General features: G+C 46.0%; 1 protein-coding gene across 1 annotated transcript in view; it reads left to right on the plus strand.

Annotated features, from left to right (window-relative positions):
- The first annotated feature begins 5,074 nt into the window (after positions 1 to 5,074).
- The window catches only part of Sacs (sacsin molecular chaperone), a 64,506-nt gene continuing 44,600 nt past the window's right edge, over positions 5,075 to 24,980 (plus strand). Inside the window, exon 1 of the mRNA XM_051160659.1 lies at positions 5,075 to 5,529. Coding sequence (XP_051016616.1) covers positions 5,510 to 5,529 — 20 coding nt within the window. The 5' untranslated portion in view covers positions 5,075 to 5,509. The remainder of the gene's footprint in view (positions 5,530 to 24,980) is intronic.

The raw sequence follows: 24,980 nt of genomic DNA on the forward strand, positions 1-24,980 counted from the left end.
ACAACCAACTTGAACTTGAATTCAAAATATAAAGCTAGGTGTTGGCCCTTATGACCTGGAAACGAGAGTTTATGCCCATGGGTGTGATTTGTGCAGTGGCTGAATTGTTCACACCACTGAATGCCTCCCGTGTCCGTGATCCAGAACTGGAAATAGAGAGCTAGGAGGAGTCAGATGGCTTTGGAGGCATCGGCAGCAAAAGAGATGAGAAAGGCCTGGGTCACACCAAGCGCTTCAGAACACCAGGAAAAACACTTTGGTGTTTTTCTCCTGGAAGCTGAAGTAGGGTATATTTTCACAGCTATATGTGTCCCGTGAAAAGCCCTGTGTGCAGGTGTACACACCGAGCACCCTACGCCTTTAGCCCCTCATGGGGGCTTGTGTAAATGCACTTTACTTCTGCACTCGATTGCAGAGGCATACGAGGCCGATGCCAGCTGTGGCGATCATGACCTTTTCTACGGCATATGGCCCATGAGGCCACCGCTATTGACACAGGCAGGGCCCACTCTGCTAGGTCTTGGTCTATTGATTTGCGGTGTGAACTCATCTGACTTTTTTGTTTTGCAAAGATTCTGTTTCAAGCCAGTTCACTCTTTGCTGACTCACTCTTTGCTCTGACCTGAGAGCATGGGGGCGTCACTCAGGGAGATGAGGCTTGGAAATCTGCTTTGGTTTCTTGTTTCTATTGAAGACACTCAAGGGTAAGTTTTTGTCATGCCTGGGGGGCGGGGGGTGGGGGGGTGTTACTGCTTGTGAACTTTTTTGGCAGCATGAATTTTTAGTTTGTATTCACAGATGCATGTGTACCCTCCCTCCTCTCAGGAGAGGGCCTGGTGCAGTGCTACACCTATTCGCTATAAATGGGTTAAATAACTGTTTCTGGGGACGTGAAGCAGTTCTAATAGGTGTCTTCCCAGAAGCACGGCAGCACCATGGAGGGCCTCAGGAGAGGACTGCCCCTGCACCCACCAAGTTCTATCCACACAGCCTTTGCTTTGTGTGTCACCAGCTGTTTCAAGTCTATTCAAAGGCCCTGCAATTTAACAGAAACACTATATAGGACAAAGCACTAAGGTGTTCGTACTTTTGTTTCTGTGCCCATCCCATAGGAAGGGTTTTATTTCATTTACTTGGTAACAGCCAGGCGTCTGTGTTCTAGCTTCTAGGAGGTCGGCTTTGACCTTGCTGCTTCGGTTCACTTTATTGCAGCCTAGATCCCTTTGTTTTCCACTCTTTGCTCACTGCTCACCTCTACTGAAGCACAGCCTTGGATTAAGAGATCCTGGTGAGCTGCTTACAGATTGCGCTACCGCGGACCGTCTCAGTCGGGTATAGGTCCTCGGGGTCGGGAGTTCTCGAAGTGTCGGTGGGCATAAGATAGGCGAGTGACAAACAGAGACAAAACTGGGTCTCCGTCTGAGTATATTCTGAAGACAAGCAAGCCATGTTTTATACATTTTGAAACGGGGATGTTTTTTCATGGTTACACATTTTTTTTCCATACAATTCAAAAATTCAGGATGCAGTGTAATTATGTTGTCATCAATCTTGAACAATCATTCATAAAGCCATTAGATTGGTATCAGTGCATGTGTCCTCTTTATCAAAGGTCAATGTTCTCTCATTATGCCATACGTCTGTGAGTCAAGACAGTTCATTTTCTTAGCTCGTCCTCCACTATCTAGAGTTTTGCTCAAACTTTTATTTGTAAGTCATAATATGAACTATTCACTGGTGACTAATTCTTAGCCATGTTTTTATAAATAAGTGGAACAGAACTAAGTGGTAAACTCTACTGAATGAACGTTGGCTGCAGTTTCAAGTCAAGGGTTGCCTAGCAACACAGTTATGTCTGAAATGTTCTTTGATAAGAAAAGTAAAAACAAAGGCAGAAAGAGAAAACAGTCAGAATGTTCCCAAAACAATGAGTGATGAGAGAAAAGGGGGGGGGGTCGCAATTAGTTACTCCTGGCAAGAACATCAGACCTGTTCCAGGAGGCTCTCCCCTGAATGGGGGTTGTCACCTCGGGCTCTGTAGTACCATTTGTCACACAGACTCCACTGGAGGAGTCGTGACATCGTGCCTTACATCTGGACTCGTGGCTGTTTATCTTGAGTGGTGTAATTCACAGACACTTTGGCATCACTTAGTGTGTGAAGCTGGCACGTCTTTCTTCTTACTCCCGAAACCGAGCCACGCAGTGCCAAGCCTCGTTGTGAAACTCAGGTTTCCAAAATGGGATATTTTGCCGAGAAGGCAAACAGGTCATGGCACAGACTCAAAGCTCATGTCAACCGTGGGCCGAAGATCCGGATTTCAGAGCAACGTGATTGATGGATTCAACAGCTGTCCAGGAGGAGTGTCCACCCTCATCCCCTCACAGTCACTGCGGGACACAAATCATTTACGCCTGGAAGAAGCATGTGAATTAGTGGGCAAAAACTGTGTCATGCTATGTCATAGGTACATGGAATGTAATCTATATGAGCACAGACAGAGGCATCTAGAACTTGCACAAACTACCCACGCTGTGCTTTTAGTCACAGTTCAGTAGGTTTTTATGGAGACACTGTTCGTGGATGGCACGTGGCCATGTTCTACAGATGTTGAAAGTTAGGCACAAAGGGATTGCAGAGTTCGCTGGTAGTGAGAAGCCTCCAGAAGGTTCTATGATGTTTTCTTCTTTCCCAGATGACTGGGACCAGCAGTTGCCCTTTCCTTTGAGGGTTAGAGGCCATCTGAATGCTTTGCTGTCCCCGGGGAACCGGCAGGCCCTCTCTGATGGATCTCTTGTGCATTAGCCAAGTTTGCATTCTCAGCTTTTATTCTAACTTTCGGCTTTCTTAGGATCAGTTCTCACAGGGTTTGCCGACTCCAGTAGTGTCTTTCTAGAACCAACTGGTGCTGTTTTCTGAAGCACCTCTGGTCCCCTGTCATTATCTTCCCATATTCACTCATATTTTCTTTGGAGGGGGGGGTCAATCCCATAACCTTATTTCTCAGCTTTTGAAATTAAGACTTAACCTAGTCTTCAACTGTTCTTCCTTCTGAATGGAGTAATCAAAGACTATAACTTTCCCCATAGATGGACTGCTCCTAATTCTTAATGGTGAACTCAAAGGTGAGGACTCTTCTTGGGAGGACACCTGTATCCAGTCTGAATTTACAGGTCCTTGTGTGTTTGTGTTAGTTAGCTTTAAGTGGTCGCTGTTCATGGCACATGGTACCTCGTTTCTGTATACAGGGATGGAGTATTTCCATTCACAGTACAGTCGTTGGAGCGGAGAGTGCTCTTTCTTTTCTGTCGCTACTAACACAACACCACAGACTGGGTAAATTATGAAGAAAAGAGGTTTACCGAGCCTCACAGGCTGGGCTGAAGGTCAAATGGCATATTTGGCCTATCCTTGTTGCTTCTTGCTGGCAGAGTCCCCAGGCTGTGCAGGCCATCTCATGTCAGGAGAGAATGTGTGAGTCTGCTCTGCTCTCTTCTTCATCTGGAAAAAGCTCTAGCGTTCAGCCATGGGCATTCCCGTTCTTACTGTTTACCACATCAGCTCCTGGGGGCTCCTCTGAGCTCAGAGCTGGGTTAAGTACCTTCCTTCCTCAGGCTGTGCAGTGGGGGATGAAACCTCGGCGTGTGCTGTACAGAAAGTGAACCATCTCCAAACCCTAGCAGTCCTGCATCTGCTCTGTTTTACGATTGCATTTAAAATAAAAATTTAAGGAACAAAAACACTTCTATTTAAGGGAAAAAAAAAAAAAAACACTGTTGCTCTGTCAGCTTTAGAAAACTGCACTGATTGGTTTTGATGAATGCTAATCAAAATGACCTGTAGAAAAATTAATTATGGCAAATCATTGAAATATTGTTTTTAGGGATGGGCCTACACTGGATTTTGAGTTCTTTTTCTAGATTTTATTGATTATTTCCAAATGACAACTCACTATAGCTTAGGTGATCACCCCAACAGATATTTCATTCAGTGAGGTTGGGACGTAATTGAGTGATAGAGTACCTGTGAGCATGCGTGAGGCCCTGGGTCCTAGCATCAGCATCACCACAGAAGTACACACGTGAGGATGCTGGGATGCACAAATGGAAGGCCCAGGAGCTGATTCTTCACATCCTCCCTCCTTCATTTTCCTCCCGGAATGTGTTTAAACAAAATGACTTACTTTACAAATTTCCTTAACATATCACCAACCCCACCTCCCTTCAAACAGCTCTTACGTGTGTCATGTCAAGGAAAACTTGGAAATTACAAAGTATTAAATAACTGTGGCAAAGGTATAAATAGAGAGGGAATTTAGTCTCCTGCGTCCTGACTTGGCATCATTGCAAAGGTTCGTCATTTTCCCACTTTATTTCTTAAATAGCGAGGCTGTTTCAAGGATTTGCAGTTTTAAAGCCCTTCCAACAGGCACATTTTCTGTTTCTAAGTCAAGTGTTTCTGGTGTGTGTGTGTGTGTGTGTGTGTGTGTGTGTGTGTGTGTGTGTGTTTGTGTGTGTGTTATATTCCTATGTGTAAACTATACGCAGGTTTCCATGTGCACATGCTTTTTTTTTTTTTATGGGTTCTGGGTATCCGGACTCAAGTCTCTATCTGTGGACAACTGGCACTTTGCTCACTGAGCCATTCCGTGAACTTAATATTCATCTTTCAAACATGAGGATGTTGTCCGTGTTAAGTTGAGGTCTGGATTGTAAGAGTGTTCCTCAAAGAAGGAGTGGTGTGTGGGAAGTGGGATTTACAGTAGGAAGAAATCAGAGAACCCGAGCACTGAGCTAGGTTGTTAAATAGATAGGCTTATTATTTCAGAGGCCACCATATCTGGTAACGCCTGTGTGTTTGTTGCTGTGTGTTTTGTTGGGAGGCTGGGGACAAAGGAGAATGTCATGTTGGTTGGCAGAGGTGCCGCACAATGATACTTCATATTTAATAGGTCACTTGAGCTAAGGACCTGCCCGTATTCTGCACAGACTGCGTTTTCAGTGCACACACTTTGAGTGTTCTCCTTATTCTTTTTTTTAATCTTGTGTTTTCTTTCAGGATGTTTTCAGTAAAGCCAAGATGCCTGTAGCTGCAGATCTGAAAGGAGTTCTCCCAACAGCAAGTGTTTTGTACCTCCTGAGATGAGGATGGGCAGTGCCCTACCCAAACAGCTCCACAGCATCTTTACTCTGCACCTCCAACAAGGAACATAGAAAAGCCTCAGAGGACAAGAAGTTCAGCTTGCCGCTGGGAAAAGCTGGAAACTCACAGCCAGCCGATTCTGGTTTGCTTTTAAAAAGACAACCTTATCAGATCAGAGCAGCATACAGGACACAGGCACAAAACACGATGTTTTCTGATGTCAGATGATGACACTGCTGGGGGAATCTGGCTTTTCACCAGCCAGGAAGAGCTTCTCTCAGAGCTGACAGCAAACACAAACAAGTCTTAAGCAAAAGGAAGCAGGACCGGTCTATGATTTTCAAGGACAGCTGTTCCGGAAGTGGCCATGGAAACTGAGGAAACTAGGTAAACAGTTAATGTTTTGAATGATCATTTATTCATTTGCTTATGTGTATGTGCACTCATGAGTGTGGAGGTCAAGGGACTAGTTTCAGAAGTAAGTCTTCTTTCTCTCTCCCACGCGGGTTCCAGGAAGCAAGTTCAGGTTATCAGCCTTGGTAGAGGGTAAAGGGCACCTTTGTCCTCTCAGCCGTCATGTTGTCCCCATGAGTATAAACTCTTACAAGGTTAAGGGCTTATACTAAATTGTGTGTTCATTCATTAGAATTGAAATTTATACGTGTTCTTTTTCCTTTTGAATGTTTTAAACTGAAATTGGATCACATCACTTTTGCCCTCCTTTTTCTCCCTCCAGCTCCTTCCAGCTACCCTCCCTCGAACCCCTCCCATGTCCTCCCTCCTCATGTTGACAGCCTCATTTTTTATGGTTATTTTACATAATACCTACATATATACATACATACATATATACATATGTTTTTTTGTTTTTGTTTGGTTTATCCAAGACAGGGTTTCTCTGTGTAGCCCTGGCTGTCCTGGACTCACTTTGTAGACCAGGCCGGCCTCGAACTCACAGAGATCTGCTTGCTTTTGCCTCCTGAGTGCTAGGATTTAAGGCGTGTGCCACCACCGCCTGGCTCAGAGTGCAACTCTTATTCGAATGATGTACTGAAAGTGACAGGTTCGAAAACTGAATTTTAGTACCACAAAAACAAGAAAGTTTTGACATCTTAACCTAATGATATCAACAGCGTAAAATTTTTTTCAAGTTTTACTTTTTCAAACTTGGAAGACTAACAATGTAATTTAAAACAAATAAACAGACTAATCAGTGTTTGTATCCTAGTTTTTGAAAGCTGCAGGTTAAATACGAACACTGTTACTTGTTCAGGAGAGGTGGTTCCCTGGCGTTCTCAGGTGTATTTATGGAGCAGATTCTTCCTACACACTCACGGTTGACCTTGAACTTGTCCACTCTCTCAGTGCTGGGATTACATGCTCACACCATCACATTTAGTTGGTTTTACAGTGTATGAATGTATATGGTTACCACCAAGCAAGCATCTGGCATATTCCATTGTCTTCTGTATTTGCTGGAACGTGAGAAGTCACCTGAAATTAGTTTCTTTACTTTACAGATGCTCTATAGTTAAAGATGAGAGAAGTGTGCATAGCATTCACCACCCACGGCTCTTGGCAGTATTCTGTAGTTTTTGTTTGTTTGTTTGTTTGTTTGTTTTTGTTTGGGTTTTTTGTTTGTTTGTTTGTTTGTTTGTTTTTAAGTTTCTCAAGTCCTTCCACAGTGGTACCCGCCCCCTTAATTTTGGAAGTAGATGCTTTTACAAATGAATCGCTTCTGTTTAACTTAACAGTCGGCTGATTTGTTTTAAGAAATTTCATTTGCAGAAATTATATAGAACCACTCGCTGGTCCTGACAGTACGATTTGTCAACCGTCAGGACAAAGCCCAACAATGCAGGCCCTTTTGCAGTCACTACCACAGGCAGTAAATCCTATTTATATCTAAAAGGAAACATGGATTAAATTTGAGTGTTTGTTTCCAGAGGATGACATTGTATAAGCTGTAGGTACGTTAGGATCCTCACTTTACTAAAAACAAGAATGTCAGAACCAGTGAGCACATGCATCTATGTCTACACACACAGTTGTCACTCAGCTCCCTCAAGTCTCTGCTGCTGCTCAGACTTGAGCTGATCTGAAGGAATTCTAACAGAGGCAGTAGGGGGCGGGGCGGAGATTACTAAGAAGAGCCATCAGAGGAAGGAAGGGTCTTAGCAAACTGGACCCGACAGAATGATCACATGGTTTGGTGAAGGTGACTAGACACCGAGGGTGGATTCTAAGCAAACTTAGTGGGCCAGGCAGACTAGAGACAGGATCAGGTAGAGGAAGAGATGGACTGGAATTTGGCTAAGGAGAGTCTTTTTTATCCCCTCTTATTCAAAGAAATATGAGACATCCTTTCCCAAATCTATTCCTCACCCATCTGCATGTTCACTGAGGACCACTGAAAGCATCTGTTGGGACTCCAGCGTTCAAGCACTCAGGCACCAAATGAAGGAATGTCTAGGAAAATTAAAAGAAAGACAAAGACCTTTGGGATAAATTATAAACCTGTTTTTTGAGTCTGGAGGGTGGCCTTCATAATTTCTAGATGTTGAGCTAGATGCTTCTTCAGGTGATAGAGTCAGGATGCCATGGCTCGCGTGGACTTTCTGTCCAGCAGTTCCTGGAGCTGGAATGGACACCAGTGACAGCCACTGTCACTGCCTGGACCAGAGCGCAGGGAAGCAGGAGGAAGCTGAAGGGCCGAGTATGGTTTTCCAGGAATAATTGGAGCACACGAGCAGCAATAAGTGAGCAGCAGGAGACATGGGCTACCATGGTTACAGAGCAGAAAGCATGGAACAAGAGTATAACGTCATTTCTGAAGCTCCCAACATTTGCAAACAATAACCAGAATTGTGATAGATGGTGTGATGCTAGGATGTGCTGTGGAAAAAGAAGTTCTCTAGGCACAAGGTAGAACTTCTGCAGCAGGTGTGACTTAGTATTAGTTCCCCATATGAATAAAGTCTAGGTTAGAGAACGCTAGGAATTTCTTAGAAGGTTTGATAATGCATTGTACTCAATTCAACAGCCTAAATAAATCTTTATTAGTCTTATAATAAAGGACACTCATTTCATAAGGCAGAGAGCACATTTGAAGGGGTTGCCTTGCCCCTTAAGAAGTCTTAGGGTCGGGGCTGGAGAGATGGCTCAGTGGTTAAGAGCACTACCTGCTCTTCCAAAGGACCTGGGTTCAATTCCCAGCACCCACATGGCAGCTCACAACTGTCCGTAACTCCAAGATCTGACACCCCTACACCAATGCACATAAATTAAAATTAAATAAAATATTTAAAAAAAAAAAAAAAAAAAAAGGAGTCTTAGGGTCAGTTTGAGATCTAGATTCATTTAGGATCTAACTTGGGGAAGGCCAAAAAAACCAAAAAGTGTCAAAAGCTTCAAAAGGTTTGAACATCTGACTAAATGGCCCTGGGTCTCTGAAATAGAGAAGGGAACAAATATCAAAATGTTCCTGTAGCTGATCTGTTGAGGGGCAGAGGTAGACGTTGGAGAGCCCATTGCAGGATATAATACTCTAGACAAGAAGTAATGGTGGCCGTGGCCAGCAGACTGAGTAGTGGCGATGCTCATGCGATGGCTGTGGCCTGGCCCACTTGACAGTCTCTCCATGGAGAATGCATCTCCTGGCTGCATCAGAATGCTAGCTACATCTAAGAGAAATGTCAGCACAGGGTTATTATAAAAGTTGTAGTGCCTTTCCCGTCCCCGAAATAACAAATTCCCTAATTCTCCAATGTCCATTGGATGGCCCATACTTCAACATTGATATTACCTAGCCAGAGTAAACCTAAATCCTGGACATTAAAACCTCAATCCAGACTCTACCTACTTGAGATGGCAGCTACCAATGGGCAGGACCCCTCCCAGGCCACCTCCATCTCTGCCTAACCAACTGCAAATCAGAGGATGCCTAAGATGGCCCCTAAACCTGGATTTTGTAATCTAACAAAACAATTTAGCCTTGAGGAAAGTGCTTTTCCTAAGATTGCAGCTTATTATAAAGGATTCTATATATATTCCATATATTCTAGGAACAGTCACCTGGAAGAAATGCAGGGGACATGGCCTGGTGAGGGGTGGTGGTGGCATGGATCTTTCCTGCCTTTTCTCTGAGGATCCTTCCAGAACTTTCATGCATTCACCAAATTACTAGATCCCTCAGCTAGCTCCATTGCCTCAGAGTTTGTACTAAGCTTCCATTATGTTGAGATAACTTTGACATTGGCCATTGGTGACTGAATTCAATCTCCATCTCTCTCTTTTTTTTTTCCTCCCTCCTTGGGGTTTCTTATGGGTGGGGAAGAAAAGGGGGCTCAAATACGTGATTTGTTCCTCTGGCCACTGGCTCCCATCTTGAGGTCACTGAGAGTCACCTCTTCACCTACACTCAGGGCCCAAAGGCTCCCTGTAAAGAGCTGAATACACGCCTATTACTCAGCAAGATTCAAGGGCTTTTAGGTACTCCGTGCCAGGAACCAGAGTTGCCAGGATGGCAGGAGGATCCACACAGCTGAAAACAGGTATACACAGGCAGGAGCAGATGAGCAGGCGAGGGCCAAGACAAGATGCCAGCCTGGCATGCCTGATGAAGGGCAGCCATAGAGGTCATGCAGGCTTGAAGCTGTGATCAGGCAGCAGTGTCCAGTGCTGAGAGCAAGACTCGGCCAGTGGCTTAGAGATAATTCCATGCCTCCAAGGGCACAGAAGCTCACAAGTAGAAGTAAGGACAAATGAGTGTACACTGCACGTTTCCCTGGCTCCAAATTTTCTCTTGTGTGACAGGACCCCCAGGCCCCTTCCTTCTGCTTCAGTTCTCTCCCCCCACACCCCCAAAGCTATTTCTGGGCATGCTTGGGGCAGGGATAACTCACCAAGGCTCGGGGATACACTTGTTCATGTTTTTTCCACTCTGAGCCCCTTGGCTCTGGAGTCTGGGTCATGCCCCTGCAGCTGGTGTCCTGGGCAAGACGTCACTCTCAAGCCCGCAGTGGAGCCCTTGAGCCCAAAGCTACTTGGAGTGTGTGGATGCTGGGTGTGGGGTGGGGGCGGCAGCTAGGCCCTTGTGGTAGTGCTGTGTGAAGTCAGTCTTGCCCACCCTTTTTTTAATCAAATAATTTTTATGACTATATTTTTATTATAGAAAATAACGTTTCATCGTGGCTTTTTTCCATGCAAGCTTACTATAGTCACTTCTCCTCCCGTGTCTTTTCTTGTCTCCCCTCTCGGATCCCCTTTCCTCTTTCATGTGTATAATTCTTAAATCTACATTCTTCACATGAGAGAACATATGTAACATCTGCTTTTCTGGGTCTGGTCCCTTATTCCCTGGGCACTTTGGCTTCACCTTGTATTGTCCCAAGCTCAGAGCCATTGCCTCGCATGTGGCCAGGAAAGAGGATTGTGGGACCTGCCCTGTCCCCATATCTCCTCTTTGCCTTAGAAACAGCCACATCCAAACAGTGTAAAACAAACTCCCTGTAAGTACCCTTCCATCTCTGTAAGGGGAAACAAAGTGTCATGGAACGGTGTAAGCCAAGCTGGCCCCACCTGCTGTCAGTCTTGGCTTTGCCACTTGTAGTGCTGCGGCCATAAATAGGAGACTCTTTCCACACTGTGAAAAAAAAAAAATTATCTCCACCACCCTGTTGAGCTGGACCCAGGACTCCACACAATCGGGCGCCTGTAAGAAAATGCCCCACAGACAGGCCCCCAGGCCAGTCTCTCTGATGGAGATGTTTCCTCAGTTGAAGTTCCCACCTCCCAGGTGACCTTAGTTTGTGTCAAGCCGGCAAAGGGAAACTAGTGCTACTTGTGTCTATCCGCAAGGTACACTGTATATATGCTAATGTTTCCAAGTTGAAAATATCCCCAGATCAGAAAGAGTTGCAATTCAAATGGTTCGGATAAAGGGTGCTCAGCCTGAACTTGAACCGTGAAACCCAGGTGTGATTAGGCAGATTCCCGGAGAAGGAAGGTCACCTAGACTTGAAGGTCAGAGGTGAGCCCAGGGCGGATGTTGGGCAGTGTATTTGTGAGCTCGCTGTCCTTTCCCTGAGCTCTCCCTCCGGGACCCCACATGGTTGGTGTTTAGCAAAATGCCCAGTGTCCCTGCTGTCCTCGGAGGGGACAGGAATGGTGGAGAGGCCGTGTGCTGAGACACGCGTCCCCTTTAGCTGGACTGGAGAGAAGCCTGTGAAGCTCTTGCTGACTCTTTATCTCTTTGAAAAAATGTTGTCCTGAAAATTTTCAGGCATATATAGAGAAAAAGAGGAAAATGGTTCACGGGGCACCTACATGCTCACCTCCCACCTAAGGGCACCCACATACCTTCTACTGAGGGCACCCACATACTCGTCTCCTGCCAAGGGGTACCCACACACTCACCTCCTGCCAAGGGGAACCCACCTGCTCACCTCTCACTGGATCTCTGCCTCATCTGTGCTTCTCCATCTAAGCAAGTCTCCCATTGTATAGTACCCTGGCCTCCATGGCCAGGCCTTGAGAATTGGCTGGCCTGGAACTCATTTAGACAGGGGTGGCTAGAAACCACAGAGCTCTGACCGCCCTGCCTCCTGAATGCTGGGATTAAATGTGGGGGCCACCACCCCTGGGTCAGGGCTTCCTGTTGGCCTGACCTTGTGTACTCCTCCCCAGCTGTGCTGAGTTTCTGAGTGCAGCAGTCACGTGGTGGCCGTAAGGCAGTGGTCCACAGTGCTTCTCCATCCACAGCTGTCACGTGGCAGCGGCAAGGCAGTGGTCCACAGTGCTCCTCCCTCCACGGCTGTCACGCGGTGGCAGCAAGGCAGTGGTCCACAGTGCTCCTTCCTCCACGGCTGTCACGTGGTGGCGGCAAGGCAGTGGTCCACAGTGCTCCTCCATCCACAACTGTCACGTGGCAGCAGCAAGGCAGTGGTCCATAGTGCTCCTCCCTCCACGGCTGTCACGCGGTGGCGGCAAGGCAGTGGTCCATAGTGCTCCTTCCTCCACAGCACTCCTCCCTCCACAGCTGTCACGTGGTGGCGGCAAGGCAGTGGTTCACAGTGCTCCTCCCTCCACAGCACTCCTCCCTCCACAGCTGTCACGTGGTGACGGCAAGGCAGTGGTTCACAGTGCTCCTCCTCATCCTCCAGCTCTTCTGTTCTTCCCTCCTCCCTCAGTGGCTCGGAAAAGGGAGCCCCTACTAGAACTTAAAAAAAAAAAAAAAAAAGATGTATTTATTATTTATATAGTACTTTGCCTGCATGTGTACCTGTCTGCCAGAAGAGGGCACCAGATCTCATTATAGGTGGTTGTGAGCCACCATGTGTTTGCTGGGAATTGAACTCAGGACCTTTGGAAGAAGGGACAGTGCACTTAACCTCTGAGCCATCTCTCCAGCTCCCCTTCTGGACATTTTTAAAATAAAGCCCACCTGTGTTTGCTGACAATCCCTTAAGGAAGTCTGAGGGGTGTGAAGCTACAGCTCTTTAGCCTTCTGTGGTTCATAAGGTAGATTTTCCAGATAGAACCAGGATTCTCTGGGTCCAGTCAGTTGGCAGATTAAACCAGGCATAGCTGCTAGTGGTTTCTTTTTAGATTTAAATATTGAAAATGAGGTGAACGATGCTCACAGTTTTTTAATCTTTCTAAACAGTTGTCTCCCTACAAAAGACTGTTTTCATAGACATTTAAAGTATTAGTTGTGCAGTCGAGCATTAAAGTTAAGTTTCACTTTATGCGCATAGGCAGCATTCTCTGGACTCTGCTGTCCCCAAATGGATTTCAGGGACAAGCTGTATCACTCCACCAAACTATCACCCTACCCAGTCAGTCACAGATCAATGGCTGAACACCAGCCATATGCAAAAAGCAGAAAGGACTGTTTAGGGTGACCAGAGGGGCCAGCTGGTCTCTGAGGAATCCTATGAATTAAACAAACAAACAAAATTTCTGAGGTGTATTATCTTTCTCTAAATGATTCTTTGTTGATGAGCTCTTTGTACCAATTACTAAACCATTATATCTATAATAATTAAGGAAATGGTGGGCAATGATAGATTTATTTTTGAGTGAGTTTTGAATAAGACATTGTGGTTTGCATTCTCTATTTGAAAATGCCTTCTTGAGAAAACGGACACTTTTCCCATTTTATAACTATCTCACGTGAGCAGCGGGAGCCAGCGAAGGAGCGGTGGTGGGAGGGAGTAGTTGATGGGATTTGGGGAGGGGGCTTCTGTTCCGGCGCAGTGATAGTGAAAGGTCCAGCCATTCGGTTTGCACGGATTCATCCCCAGTTTTCATTAAAAACTAAACAAATAATAAAGCCCCTTTGACCTTGGGTGGTGGCCTGTGCTCGCCTCTTCACGAGGCATCTTCTTCCTCAGGTCTGTATTTCCATGTGTGCGGCTTCCACAATTCATTGTCCCATGTCACTGTGGCAATGGGTCTGCGAGACACAGGGTAGGAAGCCTTTATCTGCTTGGCAAACCCAGATGTTTAGAGGTGACGTACGTCAGAGGTTGGTGTATTATCTTGAAAAATCTGTAGCAGGGATGAGGGTGAAGGTTGGCAGCAGGGATCTGCCTACCGTAAGGCCCTTGGTTTGATTCCACAGCCATAAAAACAAGCCCTTTCTACACCAGCAGTAAAAAAAATCCCATAAGCAATGAGGACATTTGGCCCAGTGGCTTGTTTGCCACATTTGAAGACATCTCTATAAGGAGGTTCTTTGATGTTCGTCATCCTCTTTGAGGTAGGCTGAGTGTTGCCAGGAGCTAACCTATCTCATTGACAAATGAATCTTTAAAAGCATTTTTAATTGTCATATTCTGTATGTCTCTGAGGTTTTTAAAGACCTTATCTAATCCCCTTAGAGAGTGATTCTTTTTTCCTGGCCTTTTATTACACTGTCATGTTTAAATTTTGTCCATATGTCTATTTTCCTTCAGAAGAATAGTAGACCCTGTATCTGAGGCCTGAAAAACTCCTGCTATCTAATGGAATGATATGTGAAATTAAACTTGGAAAGGAATTAATATTTTAAAAATCCCATAAGCAAGAAATTTAAGAAAGAAACGTGACAAAAAGCAGTCCCTTTTGTTTTTATAAATAATATTATGTTTCTTGGCAATTTCTGACCAGAGGCTATTTAATCGAATTATGCTCTTGGGATTCTCTCTGATATTTTAAGGCAATGCAGAGGAGAGGGTGATTTTAGACAGGTAGCCTAGCTGAGTAGAACTATGCAGTTGTAAGATCTTTTAGGTAAGTAGATGATTGTGAGGTTTTTGCTGAATATCTCTATTTTGTAATTTCCATTTGTGCATTTATCCTATACATTTAGTATAAAAGCTGATGAGCTCTAGTCACAAAGGTATAAAATCCTAAGTAAAATGCTCAAAACCCCTTTCTTTTCAAGATCTGGGGTGGAACACTGCAGGTCACAGTCAGAGGAAGGCGTGCTGAAAAAAGCTGTATGGAACTTCTAGGCTTATGTGTATAAACTGTATCCGAGTCACAAATAGGTTCCTGTTCAGTCTCAGGTCTCAAACCAAAGTAACTCATCATATATGCACAAGTATTTCAAAATTGGAAACCTGCCAGATCTCAAACACTTCTAGTCCCAAGCATTTCTTCTAAGACATAAGCTGTAGATGTGTTTTCCATTGCATGTATGAGGGCATCATGCCATCCCCATCCAGCCTGGCTCTGAAAGTGCCGTGTTCTTGGGAATTTAAGCTGTCTTTAGCTCTCCTGCCCCTGGAGAACAGTGACTAAAGTCTCCCGCAACCTAAGCAGAGTGTGACCAATCACTTCATAGTAGAAAGCGGCACGGCACTGGAGACTGACTGCAGGACTCCGGGCTCCAGGCTTCCTCACATTTGCATGTGCCGGGATGCTCAGACAAGCACTCACTCTCCCTGGGTGCTGAGCCTTAGTTATGATAGTAGATGGGAAGACCCCCCTCGCAGGGGTTTCTGGGAATTAAATATGGCACTGTGGGTGGGGCGGATTTGGAATGTATTGGGCGATCAATGACTGGAAATGAGATTCCTTCTGATCATTGCCTGGCTTCTCCTTACACTGAACTCAGACTTGTGAATTTCTCTTTATCAGTTGTAAAATGTGAACACATTGTTGCGCGGAACTTTAGTAGCTTGGCAAGGTGTTTATAGAGCACGTCTAGATTATAGGAAGGGTGTGTCATGCCCTGAACGCTCAGCTTGACTGAGGGTGTTGCATCAGTTTCGCTCTCGCTGGGCCTCCTCTTCAGTTTCTTACTTCAATTGCTGCTGAAAGTGAGCACCACTACTGTGTGGTTTCAGAGGCAACTGGGTGAATAAACCTTACAAAATATGAACCCCAGGTTCCACACAGTAGCAGAAGTTAAAACCCCTGGTTAAAGCATAAACACTTCAGGGGACTGTTGTCTTCCTGCGTACGGTGATTGTAGGGCTCTGCCATGTCCACGGAGAATGACCAGTGTTCCTGGCACTCACCCCATCTTGCCCAGTGGTTCAAAGAAGTGGGGGAAAAAGTCAACTCTTATTACAAATGCATATGTGCACACATGGGCCTACACACACACACACACACACACACACACACACACACACACACACTGGGAAATTCCCAGAAGGGAATTCCAGAGCTACTTTGAAGGGATGCTTCACCCTTGAGCAGGAGGGACATTGGGGAACTAGAGCCTGGTCTTAATTGGGGCACTGCAGATTGAATGACACAATGTGACACACAGATGTGGCTCTGCAGTGTGCGTGGGAAGAAAGAGGGAAGTGAGGGAAAAAGAGAAAATATTTGAAGAAGGAAAAGAAGAAGAAGAAGAAGAAGAAAAAGAAGAAGAAGAAGAAGATGATGATTTCATTTCAGAAACAAATCAACCAATCAAGACAGTTGTTGTTGGCCCAGGACAGCCCCGTTAGTGGAAGACACCTGCTGCACACTGAACAGCTATTGCTGATTTACATCGGTTTCCATGACTTTGGTGCTTTCCTTGGTGTGGCAATTCTATTGGTCTAGCTCCCATTCATGAGCAGAGGCAGTGCTAGGATCACCACCATCTTAGATTTCCCAGCATGTGCAATGCGCACAGGTCCTGTTTACTGAACTCAACAGAACTGGGAAGGGAGCAGGGCACCCTGGGGAAAGAGGTCACGCTGAGATGAAGGGTGTAAGGCTCTCAAGATGCTCTTGCCTACTTTTATATTAGTCGTGACTGTTCAATGGTCAAGCCAGAAAGGAGGAGAAGGAAGAGGCCCAGAGTGAGAAGAGAGCACAGAGCATGCCACTCATTTGATGACTTTCCATAGGAAACAATGCGGTCAAGCAGCACAGTGGCAATCTAGACGGCAGAGAAAGGGTAGCGGGAGGGCAGCTGTGGGCCTCTTGGCCCGTTCTCCTTTCTCCTACACGGTGTTCAGTTTCATCAACTTTACGATGGAAGGGCTTTTCTATGATGGTGCCTTGGTCTGAGACTCTCTTATGGTACACTGCTCATTTGGACCCATTCCTCCTATAGCCAGCTCGCTCCATTCCTATGTAGCCAGCTCACTACAGTTTCCTGTAATAGTTGCAGAAGAGGATGTTTAATCAGCATCCATCATAAATTAAAAAAAAAAAAACCACACATGGGCTTACTATTCCCAAGCAGGCCAGCTCAAGATGTGTCACCTCCCAAAGTCTGGGGGCTTGAGTCATGGCTTTCCTTTCTAATGCAAATCACCCTGTATTGCTTAATTGCCGAGTGTATGTACATACACATTGTCCTTACTGCTTAGTGTAACCAACTCGGGCTTTTTGGCATCCAAACACCTACGTCTCATTAAAATGAATGGTATAGCCGAGAGCCTCATGTGAAGTCTGTGCCATCCTATTTTGAGATGACTGTACAGCACTCCAGGGATTCATAATGCCCCTCTTTGGAAGTAGAAAAGGCAGGAATGCTAACTCAGAAACATGACCTCATTTCCCAAGGCATGCTTAATGACACTAAAAATAAACCTTAACCGGCTGGAGCTACATAAGCACAAGGACGAGGGAAGTTCAGCCCCTTCTCTGGCTTCCCGGGGACTGTGTGACCTGCCAGGTGATTGCTACCCCGGCCTTCTGGGCCTGCCAAGCTGGTGATGCACGTGCCTGAGATCCTAGCGAAGGAGGAAATGCATCTCCAAAAGTGGGTGGAGAGAGAGAGAGAGAGAGAGAGAGAGAGAGAGAGAGAGAGAGAGAGAAGAGAAGAGAAGAGAAGAGAAGAGAAGAAAGAGAGGCTGGGCAACGCCTCTCGAAGCATCCGGCATCCTCAGCAAGGACATCTGCACTGAAGTGAAAGGAATCACTGAGAGGAAGGGATGCAAGCAAAGGTTATGTAGGAAAACCCGGGCAGCTAGCCATCCTGGGACCCAGCCCAGAAGGAGAAGGGGAGGAAGCCACTGGGGGAAGCAGGACATGAGAATGAAAGGACCTGGTCTGCTGATAAGAAGGGCTTATTGTGTGCATGAGAGAGCAAAGACACCTGTGTTTGACCGTTCTGGTAGTGGACTGAGATACTGAAAGACAACTTAGAAAAAACAAAACAAAACAAAACAATCCAACAAAAAACCCCACAACCACTGAGCTCCCCAGAAAAGCCAGTGTGGCTGATTTAGAATGTTTTGTTCCCAGAGAGATCCTAAACATGGTAGCCTTGGGTCGGGGGGCGGGGGCGGGGGGGAGCCTTTTCTATCACAACAGCTATGGGTTTTACTTATTTCAGACGTTATTTCACACTATGGAATTTGTCGTTTTAATGAATATAGTTTCCTTAGGCTAGTCACAATATTGCAAAAATGATTGCCACCCTCTAACTCTAGAAGGCTTCACCCCCTGCAAAGGAACCCCAAACTCATGAGCAGCCACATGTCCTCTCCACTCCCCATGGTCTCTGGCAATCACCCCTTTGCTTTTGCTTTACGTGGACCAATCAATTCTGGACACGTAAGCAAATGCAGCCATACAGTGTGTCGTCATTCATGGCTGGAGTTTTCACTTGATGAAATGTTTTCAACGTCATCTTTGTGGGGCTCAGTAATCCACGCAACTCTACCAGTTTATGGTCTTCCATCAAGGGCCTCAAGGGGAGGACGGATCTAGAGACACAGACTCCTCAATGTGCTGTGTGTGGAGCTGCGGCATGTGGGCCACAGTCGCAGGAATTCAGCTAGTTGTTCAGGTGTGTTTATTGGGTGCTCCTGGGGCTAAGGACTGACTGAATGTCTGTGTCTCCTTAAAATCCATGTGTTTCAAGCCCTAAGCTTCAAGGTAACAGTGTTATGGCAGGTCACTGGCTGGACTTGGTAGTTCCAGAGTTTTTGGTGCCTTGTTTAAAGAATTGAAACACTTACATGCACACACACATGAGAGAGAGAGAGACAGACAGACAGACAGACAGACAGACAGACAGACAGACAGAGACAGACAGCAACACAGAGACCAAGAGAGAGACAGAGACCAAGAGAGACAGAGACAGAGAGAGAGACAGACAGACAGGCAGGCAGGCAGGCAAACAGACACTCAAGAAACAGAGACAGAAAAACAGAGATAGAAACAGAGAGAGAGAGACACACACACACACAGACTTGGAGAGACAGAGACAGAGTAGCGGCAGCAATAAGTTTTATTAAGAGTGACACAAAAGCATACGTTTTAGACACACTGCCAGGAAAGGCATCTAGCCCTCTGAGAGAATACTCAAGGGTCTCAAATATTATTGTGAATTTGTTTTATGGGGCCCAGGAAAAGGAGGAGCTGATTGCTAGGAGTGTAGCTCCAATGATTCTGTTTTGATGGGCAGATTTGGGTTATGTAACCTCTTTTTGTGCTGAGCATATCCCTTCCCATGATGCATCTGATTTTAATTACATGTACACCTGTCATCGCCAGAGGATGGCAAATAGAAGATTTTTTCCCCTAAGAGTTCATTCAGAAGACATAGTTTGTCTTCCTGAGCATGAATCCTCAAACCAGTTCAAGTCAGACCTGCCCTGTGTCTCCTAATCCTGGATGTATCCTGGAGCATGTGTGAATAGAAATAGACGTTACCAAGAAGTTGCCAAGGGGAACTACTTATTTCTATTATATAAGTCATATGTCGATACAGACGTATATATTGATACAGATGTGGGGCAAGGGTCCCAGGTAACTAAGCTTTTCCTAATACTTGTCAGCCTTGGTAGTATTCAAAGGTAGGGTATTTGAGGGGGGTGCTTGGGGTTAGATGGTTTTAGTACCCTCATAAGCCGGTCACAGACACACAGCAAAGAGGCTATGCAGCTAAGCTGGGCAGGAGATAGAGAGATGAGACCGATCTTACATGCACTTTGACCTTGAATGTCCAGTCCTCAGTCCTGTGAGGAACATCTAGTTCAGCCCATTTTCTCTATGGTGTTTTATGGGTGGCAACCCCAAGCAGACTGAGGCTCTGTGACACATCAGGCCTCTCCACCTGCCCTCTCTCCCTCCAGTGCTTGGCATGGGAGCACTTGGATTTGAACATGTCAGCCTTGCTCTGGGGGGCGGGGGGAGCACACAGCAACCCTGTGCATGGTGTCCACAAAGATGGATGAACACACGGCTGAGTGTAGCTGTGATGAGAGAGGATAAGGCAATTCAGTGGAAACTTCGGAAGGAAATGGGATTGCATCGGGAGTGCTGCTGTTTTTATAGGGCAGTAAAGGCAGCTTTCTGACTGTCAGTCAAATCACAGTGCCTAAATATGTAAACAAAAGGTGGGGGCCAGGGAGAATGAGAAAGGCCCTTTGAGAGATCAGGCCAAAAGGAGGAATAGCACATGTGAAGACCTTGGGTGAGGGGATGTGTTTTGGTATGTGAGATTTCAGGTGCCAAATGTGGTGTCTGCAGTAGACTGAGGTCAGAAAGCTGGGACACACTCAGTCCAAGAGGAGAAAGCTGGTATGAAGCAGTGCCTGGCTGAGACCCAGAGGATCGGATCAAGTTGCTGACTCTGGTTCTGCGTGATAGTCCACACTGGCTTTTCTCTGAAGCCACATTTTCCTAAAGACCCCAACCGCCACCACCTGCAGTTCTCAGTCATGCATTTGTGTGGATGTTGGATTGCCAAGCAGTTGTGTGCATGGAGTCACGTGCTGAAGTCAAAACTGTTTGTTGGGGTGGGGCTTTTACACCAGCGTATTCATCCAGAAAAATGCTGTGGAGAGAAAAGAGATGCTGACAGTGCTGTGCATGGCACAGATGGGGAGTGGTAGGGCAGGGGCGAGGCTGAGGGAAGGTGCGGGCATGCCACAGGCCAGTGCACAGAAGAACCTGGCAGGGGCTCAGCTTGCCTGAGAGAAGAGAGCCTTCTTGGTTCTTTGAAGAACAGGAGACTGACGGAAAGCTGTAATGGAGAGAGGTCAAACAATGAGGTTAGAAGCCAAGGGAAGGAAGGAAGAAGAAGGCTGAGAAGTCAGAGGTACAGCTTCGCACTGGCCACGGTGGAGTATCACTAGTGGAGCTGGGCGGCACCGTGTCCTGCCTTGCTGCCATGGGTCTGGGTGCAGCTGCTGTCTGTGCCTGGGAATAGTGGGGACATCCATGTGGCCTCTTCTCATCCACAGGTACTACCTGCATCTGGTCCAGATATTCTAAAGTCTTGCTGTTGGTCCCGAATTTGGCTTCTATCAGTGTTAACAGTTCACAGTGGCCTAGAGTCCAGAAGACTTGAAGTATATTAAAAGAACAGTGACAATTACCTCCGTATAGCATGCGCACACACTCACACACACACACACACACACACACACACACACACACACACACACACCTTGTATACGTATATCCTCATGCACATAAGCTATCTGGTAGAAACAAATACACATGAAACACTTCCTCCTAAAGGGACCCAGTGCTTGGTGGTGGTTAGTCTTCATTGTCCACTTGAATGGACTTGGAACCGCCTGGAGATTAGCATTGGAGTGTGTCAGTAAGGTGCTTCCAAAAATGTTTACCTGAGGAACGGAGACCCACTGTGGGTATGGATGGCACTTTCCTGCGGGCTGGAGTTCTGGAGTGAATAAAAAGAGTGAAAGGGGAAGGCAGCCAGACACCAGCATTCATCTGTCTCTGCTTCCTAATTGTGGATGCAATGTGACCAGCTGCCACCGTGCTGTCCCCTCAGTGATGGACTGCATCCCCTCAAACTGTGAGCCAAAACAAACCCTCCCTTCTTTAAGTGGCCTTTGTCTGGTGTTCTATCAAGTAACATGTACTTAAAAACAAAGGCTAATATTATGCAGGGATACACATCTGTGGAAAGAATTCCTCAATTAAATAGGTAGTTTGACTGTAGAGAGATTTTTCCAAGCAAGGATTTACAGCGGATTTGAAGCTTATTATTCCATAAAGAAACTTGAAGTGTGCAGAAAATTTGATATTCTGTGCAAAGAAATTTGCCCTGGGTAGGATTCTGGTACGATTGTCACCTCAACTTTATGTATTTTAGCCAGAAGTTATGTAATCAGGCAAATTAAGCAAAATGAACCAGAGTAGCTATTCATAACTTCCCTCGTATGGAGAGGCCATTGCTTTACCCTTGACCTTGGGGAAGCCATGTTTCCAAAGTCACCAATATCACTTAGTGGTTTTTTGTTTTTGTTTTTGTTTTGTTTTGTTTTTGTTTTTTTTTTTTTTTTTACACAATAGGCTTCCTCCCTGCGTTTGGTTCTTTTTACAGACAACATGCATGTCAGAACAGCCTAATCCACATGGATGTTTTCTGCTCCTTTCCCACAGTGTTTATTCCCAGAATCTACTTTACAGTTATATATCTTGGCTGGGCACGGGAAGCCTCACCCTTTCTCAGCTCTCCAGCTCTGGCCATGAGGCAGCTGCCTCCTTGCAGCATGGAGGTGGCCAGAGTAAGGCTAGCTGATCTTTGTAGGCGACGGGCGGTTGGAACGGATGACTTGGGCTGGATTTGCTCTAGTCCCAGACTTGAAATGACGTTTTAAAAGTGTTCTCAAGACTTTACAGAAGAAGGGTTCGAAAAACACCTGCCAAAGTCCCGCCCAAAGTGAGCAAAAGTCACCCGCACGGAATGTCCTCCCTCCCGGACACCTTTGAAAACATGTTTTATGTGCGTAGGCAGCTTTGATAGTTTTCAGTCACTGCTTTCTGATATTCCTGCAGGCACTTTGAAAGCATCTTTCCTGTGTTTTTTCCATATCCACACTGTAGAGGGCGCAACTGGATGACTCAGCTATCACTACAGACTCTTGAAAAGTTATCAATCACTTCCTCTGCTTGCCGTGCAGCTACAGTTGGTCATGTGACACAGTTCTGGCCAATCAGAAGAAGCAGAAGCTTGCTGGGAAATTCTTGCTTTCCTGATAAAACCGAGTTACATGCAGTTGATAGTCAGTCCTGAGGCTCTGTTGCTCCTTACCCTGAATTTGGATAAATCGGAACTCTGCTAGCCTCTTCTTTTTTCTTCTTTTTTCTTTTTTTCTCATTCTGGCCCACGATGGCTTCATATTCCTTCCTTCATTTATTTGTTTATGATTATTTATTTATTATTCATTATTATTTATTATGGTTGTGTAGCCCTGGCTGGCCGGGTACTGAGTAATCAAGGCTAATTTCAAATTCCCAGAAATCCTCCTGCCTCAGTCTCTCAAGGTCTGACTTGGCACCTGTGATCTACCCTCTCTTGCTGGTAATGGGTATTTTAAGATTAAAAAGAGAGCTGGACTCAACATATTACCGCGCCTCTGGTCATGACAGGGCTGAGGAGTGGTCCTCACGTGGTTGCTGGTCATGTGAGGAAAACCAATACTTTGCCAGGCTGGGTTTCACTAGGCAGGTACTTGTACAAGGGAGGACCACCATGCTGGATAAACGTGGGAAAGTGAGCTCAAAAAAACCTGTGTGCTGCTTCCCCTGGGCCCGGTGTCTGTGCTCCTGCGGTTCACTCTTCTGATGCAAGGCTGCGCTCTTCCTTGTCCTGTGGCTCTTGACCATCATGGCTTCACAGGTGCTGCTCCTTGCCTTAAAGGTCATTTCCTTTCGCCTATGTGGCTTACCCCTTCCACTCATTCTTGGGACTCAGCGGGATATCCATACTTTAAAAGAATACTGTTTTGTGTGTGGGAAGCATATGTCCTGGAACGCATGTAGGTCCCAGACGGCGATGTGGGGCTGGATCTTTCTCTTTGACATGGGCTCCGGGAATCAAATTCTCGTCATCAGGCTTGCACGGCAAGTCTTTACCACTCCAAGTCATATCTTCTAGCACGTCCTCACTTTATTTTCAAGGTACTAGCTTTTTGCTGACTCGTTAAGCAAAGGGACAACAATTAGTTCCACTTTGGTCTTTACCTAACTGGCGAGGGGGAGAGTTGGCGGTTCTCTACTGTGAAGACATGCTGGGAGAGTCAGCTCAGAGACCCTCAATACTGTGTTCCCGGGCGCCACTCCTCATCCCAAGCAGAAGAAATACAACTATTTTTAACTTGCCCTGCCCATTCCCCATTTTTCTACATTTTCTGGGCATTTTCTTCTTCTTTGTTTCCTTCTTTTTAATCCTTCCCTCGGCCCTGCCAGTTTCCCTAAGAGCCAATCTGATGGAGGCTTTTTCTCTTCCTCCCTTTCTCCCTGGATAGCTTTTTAAACCCTCACATTTTGGCCTCCATGTCTCCTCATTTTCCCCTTCCTTCTCTTCCTTTCTCTTCTACCCCCTCAATCCTTCTCTCTTCATCTTCCCTTGTTCCTCTCTTCCTCTACTGTCTCTCTCCCTTTCCATCCATTCTTTCTTCCCTCTCCCGTCCCTTCCTTTTTATACATTCCTTTCCTCCTTTCTCCATTCCTTCCTTCTTTCTTCCTTTCCTACTTCCTCCTTTTCTTCCTCTCTTCCTTCTCTTCTCTTTTCCCTTCCATCTTCCCCTCCCCTCCCTCCCCCTCCCTCCCCTCCCTCCCTCCCTTCTGTTTCCTCCCACTTTCTTCTTCCCTCCTCACTTACTTCCGTCCTTTCCCTCTTTCCTTCCATTCATCTTCCTCCTCCACCTCCCCACAGGCTCTCCCCCTTTTCTCTCCTTCCTTCCCTGTTTGCCTCCCTGTTTTTTTTTCCTTCTTCACTTATTTCTTCCCCGTTCTTTCTTTTCTCTCTTTTTGGCCTTCCATCGCTCTCTTCCTTTTTCATTACTTCCCTCCCCCCCCCCCGCCCCGGCTCCCCCCCCCCTCTCATTTAATGACTGCCCTGTTGCTATTTTGCCACTTTGTCCTACTCACCTGCTAGCTGGTCAAGTCTTTGCAGTCTTTTTCTACCTTATCACTACCTGCCAGTCAATATGTAATATGAAATGTGTCCTTGTGAGATGACTCACATTGTCACTGCCCTACTGCCTGCCGTTACCTTTTCTGCCTCCAAACCTTGGCGGCTGGTCTTATCAACTTTTTTAGTGTCTCTGTGCTGCTTAATATATTGTAAAGGAAGAAAAAAGATATGTGAATACATGACCACAGACACAGCCTATCCCAGCAGTTAGTGGGTGGAGGCAGGACAATTATGACACTTCAGGACCACCTTGTGTATAAACTCCGTCCCCGAAAACAAAATGGTCAAATGTATTTTCGTGTGGTGGTTCATATAGCATAAAATTTTTTTTAAATGTATTTAACTTTATTTTATGTGCCTTGGTGTGGGGTGTCAGGTCCCTTGGAATTGGAATTACAGACAGTTGTGAGCTGCCATGTGGGTGCTGGGAATTGAACCTGAGTCCTTCAGAAGAGCAGACAGTGCTCTTAACCACTGAGCCATCTCT

This window comes from Acomys russatus, chromosome 18 (genome assembly GCF_903995435.1).
Source record: "Acomys russatus chromosome 18, mAcoRus1.1, whole genome shotgun sequence".
In the NCBI taxonomy this organism is placed as follows: Eukaryota; Metazoa; Chordata; class Mammalia; order Rodentia; family Muridae; genus Acomys; species Acomys russatus.